This window comes from Neovison vison, chromosome 10 (assembly GCF_020171115.1).
Source record: "Neovison vison isolate M4711 chromosome 10, ASM_NN_V1, whole genome shotgun sequence".
NCBI classification, from domain to species: Eukaryota; Metazoa; Chordata; class Mammalia; order Carnivora; family Mustelidae; genus Neogale; species Neogale vison.
Window position 1 is genome coordinate 3,714,022 of NC_058100.1, and position 21,462 is coordinate 3,735,483.

The window sequence follows — 21,462 nt, forward strand, 5'->3', positions numbered from 1 at the left end:
TACACCATATGATTTCACTCATACATGGAATTTAAGAAAGAAAACAGATGAGCATTGCAGGGGGAGGAAAGAAAGAAAGAGGGAAGAAAACTGTGAAAGACTCGCAACTATAAAGAACAAACTGAGGGTTGACAGAGGGAGGTGGGTGGGCGGTGGCTAGATGGAGGGTGGGCGATTGCAATGAGCCCTGGGTGTTGTGTGTAAGTGATGGGTCACTGAGTTCTGTTGTTTACACTCTTTGACTTAATTATGGGAATCCCTTATGTTTGAAAATGTCTTCACACATATTGTCTCTTTCCATTCTTGTAATAATCCAGTAGAGAATTCTGGGAACTCTTCCGTTTTCAGTTTGGAGATGAGGAGGTCAGCCTAGAGAATGTAAGTGATTTGTCCACGTGATAGAAATAAAAACAGACGTCTGGGAAGAACCCGGACACTCGAATCCTCGACCAATACATACTCCATTACTCTAAATGATTCTTGTACATAAGGAGTAAATTCTTGGGTTTAAGGATCCATTCTCTATGGAATCTCAGGAAGGTATGTGTTTATTCTTACTTTGATTCCTAGCATGCGTGCACACATACACAAACACACACGCACACACACTCATGCATGTACACACACATTTATGTAAACTCTCTCTCTCTTTTTCCTCTCTCTCTCTCTCTCCATGCTGTTGATGAGACCAGGGCCCACTTCTTTTTTTTTTTTTTAATTTTATTTATTTATTTATTTATTTATTTATTTATTTATTTGACAGAGAGAGATCACAAGTAGGCAGAGAGGCAGGCAGAGAGAGAGAGGAGGAAGCAGGCTCCCTGCTGAGCAGACACCCCCGATCCGGGACTCGATCCCAGGTCCCTGATATCATGACCTGAGCCGAAGGCAGCGGCTTAACCCACTGAGCCACCCAGGCGCCCCAGGGCCCACTTCTTACCGTCAGCAGCCAAGGGGAATGACAAGGAGAGCTAAGGTCCATGACCCAGAGGATAAATATCAGGTAACAATGCACTCATTTGTAATTCGGTGTGATGCCCATATTAGCATCACATACAGAGACTCTTTCCTCTTGCCGAAGAAAAAACAAACATCTACTCTAGGGCAGAAGGGTCTTTTCTTTTATAAACTCATGTATTCACTTAAACAACTAAGTTTCACTGGGTACTTACTAAGTACCAAACATTGCAGAAGAGCGATTCACACTTTAAAGGAAAAAAAAAAATAAAAGCAAAAAACACAAAAGGCTAAAACAGCCTGGAAAGCAGAGGGTCATAAAAAGAGAAAAGCCAGTGTCAGAGTTGCTCGGATGGAGGGAATATTACTGCTGCATACTGAAGAGTAGAGTTCACAAAGGGAAGGAGGCAGCATCTGACTTGAATCTGAAGTCAGAGCAGAATCTGTATGTCCAGAGAGCTGTGAGCAGGTATGATTTGGGGGGTGGCTGTGGACGCTATTTATTTATATTGTATGAAAAACTACAGCGTCCCAGAGATGCCAAAGTGGGGAGGAGGCTACCAAGAGGAACTGCAATTATTTACCAAAAGTAAATAATTTTTTTTTCCCAAAAGTATAACATTGTGAGGAACTACTTCTTGGATCCTTGATTCCAAATGCTCCTCCCGGCAGACGATGGTGATGGGGCAGAACATGGAAGCTGTTCCACAGATAAAGTGTCTGTTTGCTCCACTGTGATAATGTCTAGGGTCTCTAGCAAGGCAACGGAAGTTCTCAGGATTTTATCTTAACATGTCTAAGCTTATGCCCCAACAGTTGCCTTGAGCCCTCTGATATGCAGACTTGTGCTCCGGCTGCCCCCACTTCCTGAACACACTATAACATTCTTTTTGTTTGTTTGTTTGTTTTTTTCTCCAATTTATTTATTTTCAGAAAAACAGTATCATTATTTTTTCACCACACCCAGTGCTCCATGCAAGCTGTGCCGTCTATAATACCCACCACCTGGTACCCCAACCTCCCACCCCCCCGCCACTTCAAACCCCTCAGATTGTTTTTCAGAGTCCATAGTCTCTCATGGTTCACCTCCCCTTCCAATTTACCCAAAAGCACATACCCTCCCCAATGTCCATAACCCTACCCCCCTTCTCACAACCCCCCTCCCCCCAGCAACCCACAGTTTGTTTCGTGAGATTAAGAGTCACTTATGGTTTGTCTCCCTCCCTATCCCATCTTGTTTCATGGATTCTTCTCCTACCCACTTAAGCCCCCATGTTGCATCACCACTTCCTCATATCAGGGAGATCATATGATAGTTGTCTTTCTCCGCTTGACTTATTTCGCTAAGCATGATACGCTCTAGTTCCACCCATGTTGTCGCAAATGGCAAGATTTCATTTCTTTTGATGGCTGCATAGTATTCCATTGTGTATATATACCACATCTTCTCACACTATACCATTCTTAACCTCCTACCTTTCCATGCTAGTTCTGTGCATTTGTTAGAATGCACATTTGGACTGTATCGCGTTCGACCGTGGGTATCTGTGCTCTTCTCTGTCTTTCCAGTAGGAAGAAAACGCCCGTCATCTACACCACTCCACACAGCACGCTATGTAGCATATGTGCTCTAGGCTGACTGGACTGGCCTCAGTGCTGTCACGTTCGTTCAAACTTGGGTATTCTGTGGCTTGAACTACTGGGGCTGTGCTTTCTGTGCCTCCACCAAGGTATGGTCTAGATGTGGACATACCCTCTAAACCAGGAGTAAAGAGCACTTATATCCAGAGACTGCTCCTTGAAGGTCTGCACGGGGCCAGATGTGACATCGCCCACCCCACCTGGCGGAGCCTGCCTTTGGAGCTTTACCTGGCTCGCATAAGGAAGGTGTAGAATTTCTGGGCCTCATTTAAGTTCTCCTTCCGCTCCTCCGAGTCCTTCAGCAGGCTGTCCCATGCCTCCTTCAGCTCCGTCCCCTGCCTCCGCAGGTCATCAGCGGCATCTGGGTGGGACTCACTGAGCCGCTCTGCTGTCTCCACCAGCATGGTCACCTGAGGAGATGCAAGAGCTCTGAAAATCAGCAGTTAGAACCATACCTAATCTTAGCGAAATACCACTTCTGAGCCTGGCAATGCTCACTCTCAAGTAGATGTCAGGGAGGTAAGAGAACATTTGCCACTTCATAAAATAGTGCCAATCCTTTCAGTACACACGGTAACTCCCTCAAGTAGTCAAACTCGACATTACCAAACTTCTTTTTAAGATGACAGGGTGTTGGGCAGATGGTTAAGTGAACCTGTTGATAAGTGGCAAGGTCAACTTTGCACCCAAAAGTCCTGACTTTTAATGTGAAGACCGTTTCAATACAGATATTTTCTGTGCCCTTTCTGCTCTGCAAGATAATGCCAGGCTGCAGGATGCCCCTGATTTATCCCAGAGTGCATCTGGCAAGTTCCAGAGCTTTCTTGTAAGTCAAGTAGGATTAAGCTCTGTTCCTTATTAAGAAAACTGCAACACACCTGGCCCAGGCCATCGTGGGGGTGGTCAGTACCTCCTGGTCTGAGGCTGCAGGCCTTCTATATGGTTTAGGCACTTGGAAGCCACTAAGAGGGGCTTGGACAGTAGGGGTCATTTCAGGATGTTTTCCCTCCATGTTCTGAGGTCCTGGCCATGTCCTTTGGGTGCCCTCATCTTAGGGACAGATACAAGATCAAGCACGGAGTAAGACAAGGAGAAACTTGAGAGGAGGGACTGGGGGATAGAAACACAGAGGAGGCCACACAGAGGCATCGATGTGAAGAGGGATGTGTTGGAACAGCTTGGGAGCAAATGGCCCACCTTTTCTCCCAGAGGCATGAAGTCTCTCTCAAAGATCTCATGCTGCCGCTGAAGGGCCTGAACGCTGAACAGATCTGAACCGGGATCGGCCACCTGGAGGGCCTGGCGCTTCTTCTCAATCTGCTCCTTCACATCATCTGCTTCTCTGGCTCACGAGAGTGAAGGACTGAGGGTGACAGTGTGTTCCACGGGCAACCCAGCTGACTCCAGGGACATCCTTTCTACTCATCCCCACCCCCTTCCTGATGTGCTAGAACATAGGCTCACCTCATCCTCCCAGCTACGACTTGAGGAGTAGCTACTGTGACCACTTTCCACAGGCAAGACCAGAGCCTTAAGGAGGCTATCTGCTCAAGGTTAGACCACTACTAACTGGTGCAGCCTGTCCAGGCCAGAGGACCTGACTGCCCAGCCAAACTCTGCATCTCTGTTTTCCTGCTCCAAACACTCAACACTATGTTTATACCTGGTGACGGTGTTTGGTTACCATTTGCCTGCTTGCTTGCTTGCTTAGCTAGGTGTATGCAGACACAGATTTGGAATCAGACATAAAAAAAGGTTTGAACCAACCTTTGAAACCAATGTGGTATCTGTGGCTGGCTGCTGTCTATGGCTAGTTCTGAAACAAATTACATAAACCTCTTATCTCTACTCCGAGTTTCATTACCTATCATGAAAATGGCTACTTACACATCAGGATCCAAGACCAGGCACTAGAATATTAGAGCTGGCTGCCTGGAAGGACCCCGTGTGCCGAGTAACAAGTTGCCTACAGAATCACCTGACCTCCGCCGATCTAGTCTCTGCATGTTCTAGTAATAGCGATGAGTCTCCTGCAGCAATCGGACTTGGGTTTTCGAGTGGGTTCTAGAGGAGCACTGCCTGTCAGGGTTGCCCTCTCACCTTTGAAACACCTGGACAGCGTGGGCGCTGCCCAGCAGCTGGCGCTGCTCCTCCGCGAGGCTCTGCAAGGAGTTCCAGCGAGTATTCAACTCCTAGAAGAGGCAGACACAATGGGTGTTGGCTAGCAAGCTAACTCAGGTGGCTCAGTGTTGTCCAAAGACCCAATGATGTTTGAATGCTCATTGTTGTTGTGTGATCTACTTCGGAAACTTCAGTAGGTTTCTTTCCTCTCTGGAGTACTTGGCCCTCATTCACACAGTTGACAAAGGGATGTTTCCCTCCCCAAATGATGTTCTGGAATGGAAACCCAACCCTAGAGCAGTAACTGACATTGACTGCTACAGAGACGACATACCAACCTCCAGAAGATGGGTACAGCATGTTGCCTTGGTAGTTAGCGGCTATTATGTTTATGCATCCTGAATGGACCAAACCAAGCCACCACTTAGAGCTCAACTTTCCGCAGAGAGCACATGCATTATTCCTACGCACATCTTTTCTCCCTCCTACTCCACCTCAACCACCTGAGAAGAGGCAGAGAACTCCTCTTCCCTGGTTTATGACAACTCAGAGAGCTGGACTAGACATCCCACTCATGCTCCTTCTATCTTCCATGGAACGAAGGGTCCCAGTCTAAATCAGGTCTAGAACATCCCACCTCTCCTCCGTACTGACCTGTGTTTTTCTTCTTCTTTCATCAGATTTTATCAGCGCCTGTCTCTTCTAGTCAGCTTTCCTGACCAGCCCCTTTCCACTGCTATAGCTTCTTACCTACATTTTCTTTATATTCGTGTGTATGAGCATGAATTTCCTGTGTCTGTAAGTGAATATGTGGGGAGGAGGGAGATATGTGTTGCAATTTATAGATTTCAGATCAGTTTAAATACATACATGGGTGGACTGCTTGAGCTATCGTCTTTGACCTTTCCTGAAGCCAGCTTTCTATCTTCCGCCTGTCTAGCTGATCTGTGGAACATGAGGTTGAGTGTATCAAAGTGCAATGTGGCCCCCGAGCTCAGTCGGGCAGTGAGGAAACCATGGAAGGAGTTCTACTTACCTGCCGTATTTGAGCTCCTTCTGGTGTTAGAAGCTTTTCGAATAGAAGATCATCGGCCACCTTATTGATATCCCTCAGCCGAGGCTCATTGGTCTTCAAATCCTGGGTGGGAAAATTTGTCCAAAGCAGCATAAATCCCCTTCTCAGGAGTCTTCATACCTGCCTGCCCCTCCTGCCCTAAATATTAATAACATTAACCTCACATGCAAGGCACAAGAAGCCGCCCTCCAATTTGCCACTAAGAAGAGGAGCTTTAAACTCCCTGACCCCAGTGGCTATTGAGAACTTGGCAAGAGAGCTGCCATTTTTCTGGAGTGTGGAGCACATCCAATTTCTGAGATATCTGAAAAATCTCTTCTGATTTACTTAAGCTGCAGCCTGTGCTTTCCTACCAACAGAAACTCCTCTGCCCTCTATAGAATTTCACGGACTAAGTTGTAATCTGTTTGTGTTAAGGCATGTTATAAGAAATAGCTCTGAGGAGCTCATCACGATGCTTATGGGGTTGAGATTACCCATTACATTTTACAAAGTCCTCTAAATGAGCTTCCTCACGGGAGTGTCATTCCTGGTGTTCTTTCATAATTTTGTCCTTGCTTCCCTTTATTTCACTTTCCTCTTTCTTTATATATTCTATATGTGTATATAAAATCCCTATTTACCTATCTCTGTCCATCCATCCATCCATCATCTAAGTATCCATCATCTATCCATCCATCCATCTGTCCATCCATCCATCTATCCATATATCAATCATCTACCATCTCTCTATCCATTCGTTTATCTATCTATCTATTTATGTATCATCTACTCATGTGGGTCTTTGAATTCTATGTAGAAAACTTCATAAGGAAAAGAAAGGAAGGAAGAGGTTTATATTCACTGCTAGCTAACGTATGGTATGAGTCTGTGAGAACGGAGGATGGATGGTTTCAGGCTGGTAGAAACTTAGAAACTAGCTGTCAGTTCTTCGCACCTTCCCATCTCAGCTTCTGTCCCATAATTAAGAGCTTCTGAAGAGTCCCAAAGCCTCCCACCTCAACCTGGGATCCCAGAACGAAGCATAGTGTGGGATGAGTGCTAAAGAGCTCAGGGAAACCACCACTTCCAGGAGGGCCTGGGAGTGGCAGAGACTGTAGGCTGCAGAGCCAAGGCCACTAACCCCTCTGTATTTCCCTTCCACGTCTCATACCCAGAGGGAGATCTGAAATGTGGGACTCTCAGCAGCTCTGGGAAGCATATTTAGCAGATGTGGAGTTGAGGAACCACGTAGGAGAACATATGGGATAAACGGAAGCAGGGTCACTGCCCAAAGCCATCTGGAGGAGAAGGTTGCTCATTCTCACCGTTTGGAACTCGTCGAACTTCTTCTGCAGCTCCCAGACATCCTCCAGCTCCACGCCGGTGTTCTCTGCCTTCTTCTCTTGGATCCACTCCAGCATGTCGCCCGCCTCATAGGCCAGCAAAAACTCGTTGTAGCGTTGCAGCAGACGACGCCTGCGCTCCTCTGCCCTATCAAGGAGGGAGCGGTACCTGTGTGCAGAAACAGAGAGCCTGGGAATGGTGTTGTGAAACATGGAAGAAACACTGAGGAGTGGAAGCAGGGAGAGTAAAAGGAACAAGAAGAAGAGGAGGGAAAATCAAACGAAGAACGGAGGAGAGGAGGAAATAAAGTTAGGAGGAAACAGCATTGAGAGCAGAGAGACAAACGCACAGGGTTCCATTAAAAATAATACAAATGTCAGTGTTCCAACAGTGTGACTGGCATCACACCTCCCCTATTCTATAGACGTGAGATGTTCACGTGCCAGCCAACACCTGGGTGAGAAGCTGGTGGAGTAACCAAGTTCACGTGGAAGTCAGAAGACTTCGATAACCTCAGAACGCTGGGCAGGCAACCAGAAGGAGTCGCTCCATGAAGTGCCTGACCTCAGGCAATTCCCTTAATCATTCTCATACAAAAACTGAAGTTTTTCAAGGACCCAAAGTTGACTTTTAGCTCATAAAATCTGATATTTACAATGGCATCATTAATCTAACAGCAGAGTCATGAGAAGTGTCTTTGCCAATAAGAAATACTTAGCCAAGTGCTGTCCAGTTCTCCTGCTTCTAAAACGTACTGGTTTTCAATCTGTTCCTGGCGCTGGATGATGCTGCTCGGGTCTTCTCGCTGCCGCTGCGGGGGCGTGGGCAGTTCACCCTGAGCCAGTTTCCTGACATAGACAGCAGGCACGAAGCCTTGGTGGTCACCAGATTCCACCTTCCACCAGTCCTGGAGAGAGAGAAAGATCCCCACTCCTTCTTTAGTTCTTGAAAAAACACAAATAGGAGAGGTTTCAACTCTTAGAACTAAGTCTGCAGGCACAGGCCGGACTATGGTGGGCGTGGGCCTCTCCTCTCCACCGCTCCCAGAGCACCTAAAAATTGTGCACGGCCTTAAAATTCGCTCGTGGATGTTTTGTGTTCCAGTATCACCCTGGGCCCCACAGAACAATCGGGGTGTTACTGAACAAACACTCCGGATTCAGTGTCCTTGGGGCACGACGTGACGACAGGGGGAAGGCTGAGCAGGGAGAAGATGGGGACCGGCATGTAGCTTATTTGCTCATGGACCGTCCTTCCTGCCTCTCAAAAATTCGCTCGCCCTAGGACAACAATATCCTGGATGCTCTTCTTTTCTTCCCAATAATTTTTGGAAATTATTGCAATGAAAAAAAAATCATCTGAGCGCTTATGAAGAGAGCCGATATTTTGTCCCTATTCTCCCAGGCTCTTTCACAGACCTGTTCCTCACACGTTAAAGAAAACCGAGTTAACAAAAAACTTCTCTTTTTTCCGGGTTCCTCCTCACCCTGGCCATTGTTGTTCCAGCACTGGGACCATTGGCATGAAGGAGGGACAAGCAGAGATGAGGAGAAAAGGATAAATTAGGATCACGGAATTGCATTCATAGCTTCTGTGTCTTTGGGCAACTTACTTAGGCTTCATGAGTCTTCATTTTTTTTTTTCGCTGTAATTAACAGTATCACCCCAAAGGACATACGCAAGACCTTACAAAATACCCGAAGGAAAGATGCTACTTAATAAATTATGGGGATGTCAGAGAGACAGCCATAGAAAAATGTTCTTCCGGCAAAATCTGGATGTGGGGCAGGGCTGGGAGGGTTGACCATGGAGGGGCTGTCTTGCTGTTCGGAAGAAGGTCAGAAGGGAAGGTCACCTTGTTGATGGAGCTGAGCAGAGTTAAGACGTCGCCTTTCTTCATGGTGACTTCGCGGTTGCTGCGGGCCTGGAAGTCGTACAAAGCCACCACCCTCTGTTCTCCAGCGGCTGCCTCCACGGGCGCGGCCTGCTGCTGCTGAACGAGAGCAGGGGGCAGATCCCGTCAGTCACCGGCTCGGAACACGTCTCTCTCCAGCCCCTCGGTGGGGAGCCGTGCTCGGCTGCCGGGAGAGGCGCGCCTCGGGCGGGGCCGTCCCACGCGGCAGCCAGCCAGGGGGAGATTGCAAGGAACCGTTCTCAGACACACGGCGGCGCCCTGACCCTCGAGCGGACAGAGGGGCCGGGAAGCGTGAACACAGAATGAGTCACTGAGTGTGTAGTTTGTCAGAAACCTAGGGAGTGCTCCGAGCTCCAGGGTGTAAAGCAGGTAATAAGGTTCTACGCCCCAACATTTCAGAAGATTCTTCGAGAAAGTGAAAAACCCACTAACTCTCATGGCCTTCTGCCTTTCCCAGGCCTTCACTGACAACCCTTCCAACCCCTTCACCCTTAAATTATTACATCAGTGAAAAATGGAGTTTTTTTTTAAGAGATAGATGACGTAGAGCACAGGAAAGCCCACAGGATTGTAAAAACTGACACCGTAAACTGAGATCAGAGATCTTGGACCTCTCTTTAGCAAGCAACCTGCTCTCCAAGGTGCAGCCTTCTCTGATTTATACTTTATGCAAATGTCAGACCTCTGAGAGAATGAACGGAGTACGACACGCCTCTGTAAGCCATGGCCCATGCCTGCTTCCCCTCAGAGTGGAAGATGTGTGCCTCCCTTATAGACCCTCCTGATTTTATATCCTTGGAACACCGTGTTTCCTCACCAGGCACAAGGCACTCTCCCACCTGTTCCTGAGGAAGGCACGGCACACAGGCTCTGTGCCCGCATGGTGACCTGGCCTGTCCTGCCCACGTCTGCTGTCTACTCCCAGAGTATGAGCCCAGAGCCTCTCTCTTTCCTTCCGCTACCGCAAGGAGGCGTCCCGTCACTCAGTGGGTCCCAGCCTCGCTGCGGTTCGGGACAAGCCCCGAGCGCGGGCTCGTTCCTGACCATCTTCACATTCTCCGGCACTCGCAGGACCCATTTCCCCAACGCACCTGAGTATTCTGGCCTTTAGTGTCTTCGCACTCAAATCTTATTGACTAGAAAAGCCCTTCTCATCTACATGGTAAACCATCTTAAAAAACAACCCAGATAAACTGGTTCACCTCAGCTGTGAGGATCCTCCTACTTTCCAATGGTTTTATTTCTGGTGAGGGGAACTCCTTTCCCTGAGACCCTTCCTCCTGTCCGTATGTCTGTCATGTGCTCTTATTTGCCGAACTTTCGGATCTCCTAATAGACTGGAGTCTTCCTGCAGTCGGGATTCTGCTTCATTCGAGGTTGTGCACGGTCGACGTTTCACAAGTTACACAAACAACCAGGAAGGGAGACGAGGAATCAGGAGGGACTGTGAGAAGGAGAGGTGTGCGTAACGGGGGTGGGCAGGAAAGAAGCAGGAATGGAAATATCAAAGGAAGGAAGGTGGAAAGCAAGAGCACATCCATGGACGTGTGACTGCGTTCACTGAGAGCCCCTTGCAAACTAGGTCTGTGAACGCTACCGAGAGGCTACCATTCCTGCTTAGAAGGCCCAGAGAACTTAGGATTTCCTTTGCAGTTGCTTCCTGGGTTATTGGACGTACAAGCCAGTAAGAAAGAGAATCCTCTCTCGTCAGGCAGGGAGTGTGGCTCCTGGCATCTCCACCTTCTCACCTGGCAAGCCGCCGCCTGGTCCCGCAGGGCTTGCATGCTGTTCCCAAAGGCACTCAGGTCCACCAGGAAGGCCTCGTGCTTCTTCAGAAGAGCCTGGATTTGTTGATGAGGAGCCATTAGAAGTGAGCAGGGGAAGAGCCCTAAGCATTCTGGGGAGTCGTTCGGGTATTATTTGGATTGTATCAATTGTCCTAATTCCTGGTAAGAGACACTCTCCATCTATAATAAAGAGAGGTTTTTGTTTGTTTGTTTGTTTGTTTAACTCTAAATTTGCAAGTATTGGGAAGCTAGGAATTAAATGATCGACAATTTCAATATATTCACCACTTTCGCTTTAATGAAAATGAAGTCAAAATTGTGCAAGTGTTTTATTGACCCACACCACAGCTAGAAGAGGTGCAGAGAATGGTGTCAGTTTTTGGTATTAAATACTAGCATGACTTTAGACGCCCACCACAATTACTTCTAGTGCTGAAGTTACGTTAAACACTAGGCCGGCTTATCATGAGACAATGAACAAAACAAGAAGCAGACATAGAGGGTAATTATGACCTTTGAGGTTCTTGTCCCAACATGTCTGCCTGATTTTATGTCAATAAAGTAATCAAACTGTATATATCTTAGAACCATGGTTGGTTTGTGAAAGCCCAAGGTTATTCTGGGAAATTTAGGATGGACCAAGACAGGCATGGATCTTCGGCCATGCCCTTTGGGGTTTAGATAATCTTTAAGGAAACTATAAACCTCTGTGGGATCAGGAAAATGTAGTGTACATTTTAGGATTTGTGTCAACTCCAAGGTTATCCCAACCAAAGCAAGGCCAAAGATTATCATTCTGGAAACACCCAAATAATCTCACAAGAACCTATAGCCATCTCACAGTCTAATTCGGTACCATTTGGTGAGAACTAGGCAATGTCTACCTCCATGCCCCCTTACCCCAGCTGCTTCTTCATCAGCCCCATAGTTAGTGTTGTCTACGATAGGTTCCTTCTCTTGAATCCATGCTTCTGCTTCATTCAGGTCAGCCAGATACTGCTGGAACTGGACATTGGCCTCAAGATCATTCCGCCGTCTGCTGGCCCGAGCCTGGAGAGACTCCATATTGTCATTCAAACTCTTGACCCTGGAGGCCACATCCTCTGCAGCAAAGTGCCCTGTGGAGGAGTTAGAGAAAGGATGAGTATTGCCCTCAGTAACATCACTTTCCTTTAGTCCTCTTGGTGACCTGGGAGAGAGAAAGGAAGGCATGAGACTCCTGCTTTATGCTGTCAGTGTAGCAATTCACCTAAATTCCTGGGAGTTAGAATGTTCCGAGACGGAACGTCGGGAGGTGGTCAGGGAGGATGGGTGTGTCTGTGTGGTGGAGAAGGGTGTGGCATAGTCTGTGGTACGCAGACTTGAAAACAGAAGACTTCGTGTGGGTCCTGCCCAGGGTTCCAAAAACATGTATTTTCTGGAATAAACAGAAAATCCAACAGATTGCCAGTTCTGCCCAGAAGGGATTTATCATCACACGACCAGTTCTCTCACCCTGACAACTAGAAAACAAGACAGACTGCAACATATGTCGACGCCCAGACCACAGGCAGAAGACTGAGACTCTTCAGAGAAGGAAAGGAAATGAGATGTGCCCCCACGTGCAGGGCAGTCTCTGGGCTATAGGGCCGGGGTGACGCCACACAAAACCAGCTGGTACACTGAGCTGAGCAGGCAGAGTGAGCAGGGCGGGCAAGACCACCCAAGCTCGAGGAGCAGGGGCCAAGGAGGACACCACACACAGACAGAGCCCTGGAGATGTACAGGGGGGTTTCCCCGCATGTTTGAGACTTACAGGCCCATGTCAGGAGACTCCTCAAGGTTAGGACAAGGGGGTGAAAAAACAGGAGGCCCAAATCCCTAAGGCTCAACATAGGGCTGCAAGTAGTTAACATCAGTTCCCACCAAAGTGGACCAGAAGAACGACGCCTCAGTATTGGCCCCATCGTTAAATCAGTTCCAGCTTAAGAGTTGCTCCCTGGAGGTTCCAAGAGCCTCAGTGACCACAAGCTTAACAAGCAAAGACAAGCACATCAAGTTCTACTGTAATCAAATTTCTGAAAGCCAGTGATAAAAAGCTTAAAAGAGTAATAGGGTAAAGAGGATTTTACACAGGGAGGAGCAGAGACAGTAGTGGGAGCGGACTCCACATCAGAAGCCTCACAAGTCGACAGACAAAGCAGCAGCATCATTAATTCCAGAAAGAAACTGTCAACCAAGAATTTGTGTCAGCTAAAAATGTGCTTCAGAATGAAGTCGTTCAGACCAACAAAAGCTTAGAGGATGTGGGGTTCGCAGACCTGCACTACAAGAGCTATTAGGGAAAGCTCTCCATGTAGAAGAAAAATTATGGGGTAAAAATATCAGTGTAGTCAAAGGAACAAAGAACAAAATATGTGAATGTATGTGAATACATATAGAATAAATATAAAAAGGGTTTTTTATTCCATTCTTCCTCTTAAAGCTGATTGACTGGTAGGCAAAATCAGCAACAATCTACAGGGGGATTTATAATGTATGTAAAATTAAAATGTGTGACATCGATATACAAAGGAGAAAATAGGAGAAATGGAAACATACTGCTTACGGATCTTATTCTACACATGAAAGAGTATGCTTTTATGAAGTTAGGATGTGATACATTAAAGATCTATGTATTTAAATCCCAGAACAGTGGCTCTTAAATTTTTGCTCCCAGAATCCTGCTATATTTTTTTAAATTCATTTCGAGTTTTTATTTAAATTCTAGTTAGTTAACATACATGGTAAAATTGGGTTCTAAAATTAGTTTCTTGTGTAGAATTCAGTGGTTCATCACTTATATATAACACCTAGGGCTCATCACAAGTGGCCTCCTTAATCCCCATCATCCATCTAGCCCATCTCCTGCCCACTTCTCTCCAGCAAGTCTTAGCTCATTCCCTATAGTTAAGAATCCCCTTATAATTTCAAAAATTATTGAGGACCCCTAAGAGCTTTTATTCATATGGTGATATCTATTAATAGTCACCATATCAGAAATTGAAACAAAAATTTTTAAAACAAAAGAATATCCAATTTTATTATTCACTAGAGCAAAGGCATTATCAAACATCATGTAGAAAATTTCACTGTGCACTTACAAAAGAATAAATATAAAAAAGGCAAATAATGTCTTAGCATTATCAAAACCATAATTGGAGAATCACTACTCTAGAATAAACACATATGCACACAACTCCCATAGACATGTACCCCACAGAACTATATCTAACAAATATGGAGATAAAATGGAATTGTAGTAAATGCATCATTAATCCAAAGAAAGTGGAAACTGATGGACAAAGAAAAATGAATAACAAGATGTTAGATTTAAGCTTAACCATATTAATAATTGCCTTAAAATTAAATGGTCTAAACAATCCCATAAAAGAGAGAGATTACCGGATTGCATAACATAAAAGTGAAGCCTAACTCTATGCTTTCTATAAGAAATTTGCTTTAAACATAAAGAAATGGACTACAACCAAAAAGATGGAGAAACATATATTGTGCAAACATGAATCAAAGACAGCTGGCATGCGGTACTGATGTAGCACCAAGTAGCTTTCAGGGTATGACCAGGGATAAAGAGGGCTATCTATCGTAATGTGAAAGATTTTAATTCATTAAGAAGACACAACAAGCCTAAAGATGTACGCACACAAAAATACAGTTTCAAAATACATGAAACAAAAACTGATAGAACTGAATGAAATAGATGAAATCCACAATTACAGTTCAAGGAAAGAAATAAGATAGTAAAATAGGAACTGTAAATAGTAAAATAGGAACTATTTTACTATAGTAAAATAGGAACTGTAAATAAACATTTTTCGTTTGAATCCCTCAGTTGAGATCTGAATTTTTCGTCAACAATGTGAATTTTACACTATACTTTTGATAGCTGGACGCTGGCTGGCAACACTTTACTCTTTTCCTTCTTTTCCTCCTACCCTCCCCCTCCCCCTCCTCCTCCTTCTTCTTCTTTTGTTGGCAACAAATTATTCTTGAATCAAAGCAGAGATGATCCAATGTAATCTATGTTGCTTATAGTACAGCCAGAACTTGATGTTTTGATGTTCAGTTTCAAACATCATCTTTAAGCAGTAGGGGGTTTTTAAAGACAAGAAGCCAGGTGGAGGAGAGATCCTGAGACTATACAAATAAGGAATTTAAAGAAATGGTACTAGTAACTATCCAGACTATAACTGCTTTAAATGTAAATGATCAAAATAAATAAATGCAAATGATCTGAGGCAAGTCTTCACAGATCCAGAAATTCCCATGTGGGAAACGGACCTGATTTGTTTTCTGGGGCTTTGTAACTTAAATTCTAAATTCTAAAACTTCTACAGAAGATCATATTGATTATTAGCATAAAAATATTTTATTTAATAATTTTGGCTTAACTGAAGAATACAAATGGTTGATTTATGAGGTAGGGAGTTTCCTGCTATTGGATTATATAAGCAATATTGTATCATCATTGTGTCTGTCAGAAATGCCCAAGGGGAATTTCTGCATTAAAAGGGAATGTGAGTCAGATATCTTTAAATTCCCTTAAAGCCCTAAAACTGAGCAAACTTCTTCCTTTAAGTTTAGCATGTGATTATTGACCAGTTCAACCTGAACCATACATACCTTCCTCTACCATTTTGTTTCCCTTCTCTGTTATCGCTTGGATGCTTGGCTCATGGCTGGCAATGTTATCCTGGATAACTTGGTGTCTGTTCAGAAGCTTCTTGGAGACAATCAGGTCCTTGCCTACAGAGAAAAATAATTCTAAGGTCAGGTATTGTTCTAGTGCATGAAATAAGAAGAGGCTACTCTACTTTTTATTACTCTTGGACCTACAAGTTTTTCCCTTTGAGGCTGTAGTCTCTGTCTGGACTTCCTGAAATTTATATCATTTGTCTGAATTAACTCTGCTCACTGTTGTTCCCCTTGTCTCTTTGTACTGAGAAAGTTCAACTCATTATTTTACAAAAGATAATAAATAAGTCACTATATAGGCAGAAAGGCAAGTAACTCTTCAACCAGAAATTTCAATAGCAGGCAACCAATTTTGTTTCAGCATATTATGGTGTAAAAAGCAGACTCTTCCACTTACTAATTCTTATGGATGTCAGAACGTTATCAAATCCTTGAGCTTCGGTGTTTTTCACCATGAAAATGACGTGTTATATGTTTTAAAGTTTTCTTTGTAAAGATTAGAAATAACATAAAAATATGCCTCCCTTGCTGCTAGCATTAACAAGCACCAACTAAATGCTGTACATCGCTAATTCCCTCCAGTTTCTCAGCACCCCAGTTCCAGATGTCAACTACCTATCTCCCATCCACACGTTCCCCCTCTTCCCTTCAAAAATCCCTTCCCTGTACTTCCCACTAAATGACTTTCCAGAAGCTCTCCATGCCTGTCCACCCTTCAAAATGTCTTTTCTCTTCTAGAAGTTCTCCCAGGCTGGCCCCTCCACTGTCACCATCATCAACACCTCATAGATGCTCCCACTATTGGGTATAAAGTTTGAATTCCGCTTGTACCCCAGCACTGACAATGATGGACAGCTCCCGAAGGAGAGGAAGGTATGTGCTTTTCTCTGCTGTCCTACCACTTTTCTCTTTCCCGTAGCTCAGATCTTCACAGAAGGAGGCACTGACACTATGGACAAAATTATTTGGGACCTCGAGCACCAACCATGATGGCTCAGCCAAGGGCCTTGGCAGTAACTTAAGTTAGAGCAAGTAGCAAATGCTTGAGTCCTCTGGCTCTTCTCAGAGGCCTTCAGTTCATGGCATTGTTCATGGCTTAAATTAGGAGGTAATCTGTTCGGTATGAATTTTAACAAAATCTTCTATGGAAGATGGAAAAATTGTTCCTGAGTGTGAGAGGGAAGAACTGAGAGCAAACTGCATCCCCCACAACTGTGTCTCAGGCTGTCCCAGATCTCTCTGAGAGTCTGCACACCTTGGTCTTCTATGGCTCAACCCACGCATGCTCAGGAACTAACCAAGGTAGGTGGAAGCCACTGAGGGCTCAGTCTCCTGGATCCAGGCTTCCTCATCCTCCGTGTCCCTGCAGATCTGGTGCAGGAGGAGATGGTCAATAAGCGTCTTTTTCCGGGCGCTTAGTGGTTCCTTCAGAGCTTCAAACCGGGAAACTAGGGACTCCTGCCTTGCTTTTATGTCTCCAGCATCGGGATGGTCTATTTTTTCAAAATATACTGCCAGGTCTGTGAGGGTGTCCACCTGATCCTGAGGGAGAGACAGAATAGGTGTCAGGAAATGCCATCGTTTAGTAGAAAGAGGGGGGTGGGGTTCAGCATGAGGAGGCTTTGGGGAGAATCAGCTCCCCCCAGTACTGTGTGATGACTTCTAACCAAATCCATGAGACAGAGTGACAGGGGATGCTGAGCCGAGGGCCACAGCATCACCCAAGAGCTATTTATAGGAAAGTAATTCCTAAACATTTCAGAAAAACATAATATACAGAGAGTGTGCCAAGGAAATTAGGGAAACCACAGACACAGCGCCTTAACTATTAGGAGTATTAATAAACCACAAGTAACTGTCAGAGAGTGTTAATAAACCATGGCCTGGAGGAAAACGGGGGGGGGGGCACTTTCTGTCCGATTCCCCTCCCACACTCCTCCCTTGCATATGAGCTGCAGGTGTGACTAACACGGAAACTCCCCAGGCTGAAGTTTGTGGCATCCCAGGAACAATGCCCAGGAGATGAAATGGGGTGTTTCCAAAAAGAAACTCATTATTTTGTTACCTTGTTTGCACCCTCATCAAGCCATGCCTGGAGTTATCTAAGAGACTTGCCTTGTTTCCTGTTTTCTGTTTCCTGTAGATTATTCTGTCTTTCCCATTTAACCCAAGAAGCAGGCATCATAAAAGTGGATTTTAACAAGATAGATCAGTAGGACTTTCTAGGGAACAACAGAGTCATCCTTAAGTACAAGCTAGGAGCCCGTGGATGAGAAAGTGAGTCAGCTGGAAGTGTGTTCTCCAGAAAATCACCCAGTGTCCACAGTCTCACAACTGACTAGATAAACTCAATCTGGTGGGATGCTGCACTCCAGAGTGCACATCCTACACATCCACATCCTAGTCCTCGCCCTGCTGCCCATTCTTTCTGTGACCTCATGGAAGTCACTTCACAGCTATGGGCTTCAATGTTCTTAACCAAAAAATAAAGCAGTAGGATTAAAGATAATTGCAAGCTTTGACCCATGGAATGCCAGGACAGGAAGAGGCCATGTTGTGCAAACTTTGCAGTACAGATGAGCATATAGAGATGTGAGAAGGTGAAAAGATGCATCAAAGGTCACATCAGCAGCAGGTGACGAGCAGGAATACAAGTCCAAGTTTCTGGAGTCAGAGTGCGACACCAGATACAGGGGAGCCCACAAAGATCCCCTGGCCATGGGGTTCCGACAACCACACCCAGGACAATGACTGCACCACAGAAGGTCTTAGGAAGGGACAGCTGACTAACTAAAATTCTGGAAGTTTTGCCTTCGATCCCTTGCTCTCTTTTTCTGTCAGTAGTTACTTATTACAAGTGTGCTCAGAGCATGGGCGGGAGCTCGGTCTACCATGGCCAGAGAGCTGGCAACCGACCTGATGGGCTCCCACAGCAGACACCAGGAAGCCGTGTTTCCTGAGTAGGTTCTGTACATCAGACAGGCCTTTCCCGTAGTCCTCGGAGGCCACCTGCTGCTCCGCGTCCCCCAGCCAGCGCTCCAGGTCTTCTGCGGTGTTCTTGAACTGCAGCTCCTGGTTGGCTTCGTGCAGCTGGTTCCCTGGAGTGAGGCAGTAAGAATGCGACAGACACCGTGACCCTTCCTCACTACGCAGTAATACACCTTCCGTAAGACTTAAGGGGAAATACAATATTTTGATATCCGAATGAGAAAAAATATCCATTCCATATGTGATTATACAAAAAAATCTTAAATTTGTGCAATTTAGATGGTATCTGTTTTTAAATATAGTAACTTTCATTCCCAAAACAAAGATAAATAATGTTTATTCTCTGCTGAGGAGGTATAGTCCTATTGTGTAAGATCTGACCATCTTGGGTGTTTAATATGTCAACCGTAACTCTCTATCAAGACCTCCTTTTCAAAGGGATTCAAACCCAAACTCTGCATTTCCCAAGAGAAGTATAAAAATCAGGATGGGTTTCCATTTGAAATTTTGAATTACCTTTTTACAAATGTCTTTCTCAGAACATTACCAGCCCTTCCTGGAACCTGCCCTTCATCAGCAGCCCTGCCTCACAATTTTCCACCATTCTCAGCTAAATTCTTTATTCTTTGAATGATCATTTATATTATTTCTGCTAAGTAATTGCTGTATCTCCTGATACTGGGAAGTAGCAGTACCACCTTATTGTTACTGTAAATTTGGATTTTGTTTTCCTAAACCCCAAATTGGGTTGATATCTAAAGGAATCAGCATGGTATATCTATTCTATAACCAGGCCAAAGTTGTGTCTATAAATGGAGTCTCTGTCTCACAAGAAGAATATTGACAGGAAGACCTCATTATTTGTGTTAATTACCACAACTAACTGATTTTCCAGAGAGGGGAGGTTACATGGAAGTAGAGGTTATTCAAGCAGACATGTGGGGATTTTTTTAAGAGCTTACAGCAGGGCCTGAACACTTTTAGATATGTGGGAAAAAAGCATCATCAATCTCCATTTATAAGAATAAAAGTTTGTTTTTTTTTTAATGGGATTGGGAGAGAAGTAAACCATAAGAGACTCTTAATCTCACAAAACAAACTGAGGGTTGCGGGGGGTGAGGGGCAGGGATAGGGTGGCTGGGGGATGGACAGTGGGGATGGTATGTGCTATGGTGAGTGCTGTGAAATGTGTAAGCCTGATGATTCACAGACCTGTACCCTTGGGGCAAATAATACATTATATGTTAATAAAAATAATCTTTAAAAAGAATAAACTATTGTAAGAACATCACATGTGGTGCTGACAATCTTGTGATGTCTACTTTAATAACCTGGGGCAAAATATCTTGTCTCATCTATAGAACCCAAGTAAGGAAAATCTAACTTAAGAACACCAGTTTCAGGTGCATAGCCAATACTGGATTCATGGTTCTGGAATATTTGTTAAGGAGACAGAAAAAAAAAAAAAAGTGGGAGCAAAGTGAAGAAAACGGAAGTAATTTCACTTAAACCTATGTGCCTGAAGAAAACATAAAATTGTATGTGTATAATGTGGTAAACTTATATTAAGTTACAAAAATTCTGTTCAATACAGGAAGAAATGAGTAGCCTCACTTCTTATGGAGGTCACCAGGAAAATTCAAAGTGGTAGAGATTAAAATGCTAGGTTTCAGAACTTAGGAGATAGACGTTCACCAAAACCTCTGCTTCTCACCTTTCTGCTCTGTAGCTGCCAGCAGCTCCTTCCAGAGGCTGATCACCTCGTCCATACGCTCGGCCACCTTGTCCGAGGCGTAGTGATCAGCCTCAATCATCTCCTGGCCAGTTTTCTCCAGTGTGTCGAGCAGGCGTTGATAATCTTCCAATTCATTTTTAAACTCCTCCTGCTTTTGAACGCGGCTCTTCAAGTTCTGTATGTCCTAAATCCAAATGATAAAGGAAACTTATCCGAAGAATGGGGAGCAGAAATTTTGAGGATTGGGGTTACTTCTCACTATAAATACAACTGCATTAAGGAGAGGAAACAAAGGAACTATCCTAGTTCAACTACTGAGCCAGAGAACATGAACAAACTCATGTGGCGAACCCCTCCTTCTAGCCACATATCACACATGGCTAATGGATTCGTGCAGCCTAGACAGCTCCTAAAGATCATTTTGAATATGGCACCCCATGCAAGAATTAACAACCAGACATGATCAACAATAGCCAAACTACAGGGAGAACCCGATATCCATCGTCTGATGAATGGATAAGTAACAGGTGGTATATATAAGCAATGGAATATTACTCAGCCATCAAAAAGAATGACATCTTGCCATTGGCAATGACATGGATGGATCTAGAGTGTAGTATGCTAAAAGGAATAAATCTCTCAGAGATAGACAAGTACCATATGATCTCATTCATATATATGGAATTTAGGAAACAAAAACAGATACACATGGGGGGGCAGGAAGAGGAAGGCAAACCATAAGGAGACCCTTAATGATAGAGAACAAACTGAGGGATGATGAAGGGACGTGGGCAGGGGGAAGGGCGAGAAGGGGAATGGGGATAAAGGAGGGCACTTGCGATGAGCAGTAGGTGTTATAGGAAAGTGATTGCCCTCTACTCCTGGAACCCATTTTACCACATAGGTTCATTAATTAAATTTTAAATAAAAATTTGAAATTTAAAAAAAGAAGGAAAAACAAAAACAGGGAGCTGTCATGAATGATGACAAATTTTTTCCCATTTCTGTCCTGATGCATGATCTCTTCCTCTAGAGAAGATCTGTATACCTTCTGTACGCAGGAACCACACCTCCTCCCAAGAACACAAACACATATTTCCAAGTTTAACAAGATGAAAGGTACAGATAAGGTGCCCATAGCTCTATAAAGATATGAAACAAAAGTAAATATTGTGAATACGTA

The 21,462-nt window shown here is 44.7% G+C and overlaps 1 protein-coding gene across 1 annotated transcript in view; it reads right to left on the minus strand.

Moving 5' to 3' along the window:
- SPTA1 (spectrin alpha, erythrocytic 1) overlaps nt 1–21,462 on the minus strand; it is a 62,939-nt gene that overhangs the window by 26,987 nt on the left and 14,490 nt on the right. Inside the window, exons 14-26 of the mRNA XM_044266204.1 lie at nt 20,259–20,463; nt 18,473–18,654; nt 16,855–17,098; nt 15,485–15,607; nt 11,723–11,940; nt 10,784–10,876; nt 8,976–9,113; nt 7,876–8,027; nt 7,102–7,288; nt 5,756–5,857; nt 4,699–4,790; nt 3,796–3,940; nt 2,827–3,008 (exon numbers count right to left, since the gene is read on the minus strand). Coding sequence (XP_044122139.1) covers nt 2,827–3,008; nt 3,796–3,940; nt 4,699–4,790; nt 5,756–5,857; nt 7,102–7,288; nt 7,876–8,027; nt 8,976–9,113; nt 10,784–10,876; nt 11,723–11,940; nt 15,485–15,607; nt 16,855–17,098; nt 18,473–18,654; nt 20,259–20,463 — 2,063 coding nt within the window. The remainder of the gene's footprint in view (nt 1–2,826; nt 3,009–3,795; nt 3,941–4,698; nt 4,791–5,755; nt 5,858–7,101; nt 7,289–7,875; nt 8,028–8,975; nt 9,114–10,783; nt 10,877–11,722; nt 11,941–15,484; nt 15,608–16,854; nt 17,099–18,472; nt 18,655–20,258; nt 20,464–21,462) is intronic.